The sequence below is a fragment of the Triticum urartu genome, chromosome 2 (assembly GCF_003073215.2).
Source record: "Triticum urartu cultivar G1812 chromosome 2, Tu2.1, whole genome shotgun sequence".
Classification (NCBI taxonomy): Eukaryota; Viridiplantae; Streptophyta; class Magnoliopsida; order Poales; family Poaceae; genus Triticum; species Triticum urartu.
The window spans coordinates 525464305-525467186 of NC_053023.1; the positions used below are offsets into that span (position 1 = coordinate 525464305).

General features: G+C 51.6%; 1 protein-coding gene across 1 annotated transcript; it reads right to left on the minus strand.

The window, feature by feature from the left end:
• Window positions 1–586: 586 nt before the first annotated feature.
• LOC125541761 (protein BEARSKIN2) lies at window positions 587–2312 on the minus strand. Its single transcript, XM_048705097.1, has 3 exons — window positions 2084–2312; window positions 1688–1965; window positions 587–1553 (listed from the first exon to the last, which is right to left on the minus strand). The coding sequence occupies exons 1-3, from the start codon at window positions 2250–2252 to the stop codon at window positions 990–992; spliced, it is 1011 nt and encodes a 336-aa protein (XP_048561054.1). The 5' UTR covers window positions 2253–2312; the 3' UTR covers window positions 587–989.
• Window positions 2313–2882: the final 570 nt, after the last annotated feature.

Sequence of the window (2882 nt, forward strand, 5' to 3'; positions counted from 1 at the left end):
GAATAAACGAAACGACATATGATGACCTACCATCACAATCGCAGACTCCTCCTTTAGGAGTAGAACCCTGTTGTATATGAAAAGAGCGAAAATAATTGATTAAACTGTTGTTCATGGAAGCTTTTCCCGACGAAAATATTCAATATGATTTGATTGGTGTTGTATATGGAAGGAAAGATCGATGGAAGGATGGAAGGGTTGGTTTGGTTTTTCTGAATCGGTGGGAGGGAGATCGCCTGGGGGGGGGGGGGGGGAATTATATGATACCAGGTCTCACGGTTAGCAGGTGAGACCCGTCCTGATGGATGACACGTGGCATTCACAAATTCCAAAGTATCTAATCTCCCCCCCCCCCTCCTGATTTCAAGTGAGGGGTGGGGTAGATGCTTTGTGATTTGTGAATGTCACGTGTCATCCATCAGGATGGGTCTCGCGTGAGACCTGAACTTATAGAATTCTTTTCCGGAGGGGGGGGGGGAGGATAGATGGAATGATGAAAACGAACAAACAACTTATGTACTGAGATATTAAAAGTAGAGATTATAAGATAAGACGAGTGAGTAACAATTAACAAGATGGACAAATATTGAATGGAAGTTAAATACAACAACGAACTTAACTACAGGCTAGGAGAGGGCATGTATGCATGCAGAACAAATGCTGCCGCCCACTTCCAACATTACACTCGTGTACATCGTATATACATGGCAAGAAAATCACAAACTTAAATTCTTGTGTTTTTCTCTTTGCAAACACATGTACACGCACAAATCACCACTTACAATCTTACATACCGATATGTATCCGTAGTTCTTATTACATTAGACAACAATAAATTGGGATAAATTAATAACACAACATATACAGTACACCAAAAACCAATGATAACTCTCCAACAACATTACCAGTATTTTCAGGATCCTCCTTCCCACTTGCATGCAACATTCATGCATGCGGATGCACTTTCTCATGTCTTGGTGATGTTGAATTTACCTCCCATAACCCCACAAATCCATCTCCCCACCTCGTTGCCCGGAGTTCATGGCGCTCATCTGCTGTACTGCAGCGGCGCCCCCGCCGTTGCTGAACCCGTCCATCGGCTGCCACTGCTGATCGGCTGCACCGTTTGTCTGATCTCTTCCTTCGGCCAGCCCATCCGCCGCGACGCCGTCGCTGCTGCCGACGTCCAGGCCAGGGTGCTCGACCGGCAGGCTGGAGAAATCATACCCGCCGCCAGCTGCGTCGGCGGCCGGCCGGTGGTTGGTGAGGAGGTCCTGGACCTGCACGTGGTGCGAGTAGGCCGCCTCCGGTGGTTGCATCTGGGAGTAGTAGAAGGAAGAGGCGTGCTGGGGGTGGTACTGCGGGTGCATCCCGTGCATGTAGTGGGATGCCATGGCGGCCCTGTCAGCGTGGTCGTGGCCACCCAGCGGCGAGGACACGGCCATGTGGCCGCCGCCGGCGTCCGCGCTCTGGCTCGAGCTCCCCTCGCCGCCTCCGGCGATCTTGAAGAAACACTTCTTCTTGAACACGCGGCACACCACCCATCCATCCTCCTGCATGCGCCATCAACACGAAACACCATCAACCCCGGCCCTATTGGCAACGCGCGCGAATTGCATGCATGCATGCACACACAGTTCTACTACTACACGGGAAGTGATTTCAAGACGGATCGTTGAGGGCTTACGCTGGTGCCGCCCTGGGCTTCGTCGATTTCCTCGAGGCGGTACTCGTGCATGATCCAGTCGGACTTCTGGCCGTGTGGGGCGCGGCCGCGGTAGAAGACGAGCGTCTTGCGCATCCCGATCTTGCGGTAGCTGGTGCGGATGCACTTGTCCCTCCCCGTTGCCTTCCAGAACCCGGCCGTCGTCGCGCGGTTCGTCCGCGACCCCGTCGGGTACTTGCGGTCCTTGTGGCTGAAGAAGTACCACTCGTTCTGCGGCGCAGACCCGATCCGGCATCTCTCTGCATCATAAGAAATCACCATGCATATCATGTTAGCAATAGGCAATAGCACAGCACAGCAAATCACACTCGGTGGATAATTCAGCGCAGACATGTTAAATTAGCTAACACGTAGTACCTTGGAGGTCCCATGGCTCGATCTTGTTGAGGTCGACCTCCCTGATGACCTCGAGGTCGAACTTTTCGAAGCCGATCTTCTTCTTGAGGTAGTAGAGCAGCAGCTCCTCGTCGGTAGGGTGGAACCGGAACCCCGGCGGGACGCCGTTGCTGGACGAGAAGTCAGCCATCGTCGATCGATGCACGCAAAATTTGCGAAGTAGCTAGCTAGCTAGAGCTTTCTTTGACGCGGGAGAGGCCTGTAGCATGTATATATACGCGTGGCCTCCATGGCCAGGGCAGGTGCACCAAGTACCTAGCTAGCTAGCTGCGGGCAGGAGGGTGAGAGTTGACACGCCGGCCGTCACGGCACCGGACGGGGGCAAAAGTTGGTCACGTAGGATGCAAGGGAAGGCCATGATCGTCGAGGCCTGCGCGCGCGGAGCTAGACAGTCAGCTGCATTATTCTACGCCGTTAACGATCCCGAGGCTGGGAGCAGCCTTTGTTTACGGATCGCTTGATTGCTTCCAAAGCAAGTCCTAGCTAGCTTGGGGAGAGCTGCTATCCACTGATAAAAAATAATCTTAGATCCACTGTATACGTGTACATGCAATCTCTTTGGAATTTTTGGAAAACTCGGAGGGAGGGGAGAGACGCATTCAATTGGTTTTCACTTTCGGTTCAGTGAGATTTCAACCGAATTCACTGGATTTAAATAATCTTATTTAGTAGATATTGAAATATTTACCTTTCGGCCGTCAATGAACTTCAGCCATTTCAGTAATACACAAGAATTGGGGTGAAAATCAACTTCTCTAAG

What these genes read in the sequence shown, in the direction of transcription:
- LOC125541761 (XM_048705097.1), bottom strand. Translation starts at nt 2,252, where the DNA reads ATGGCTGACTTCTCGTCCAGCAACGGCGTCCCGCCGGGGTTCCGGTTC. An exon ending in CGAGCCATGGGACCTCCAAG is followed by an intron (nt 1,966 to 2,083) that starts GTACTACGTGTT and finishes CTTATGATGCAG; the next exon opens with AGAGATGCCGGATCGGGTCT. An exon ending in AAGCCCAGGGCGGCACCAGC is followed by an intron (nt 1,554 to 1,687) that starts GTAAGCCCTCAA and finishes TGGCGCATGCAG; the next exon opens with GAGGATGGATGGGTGGTGTG.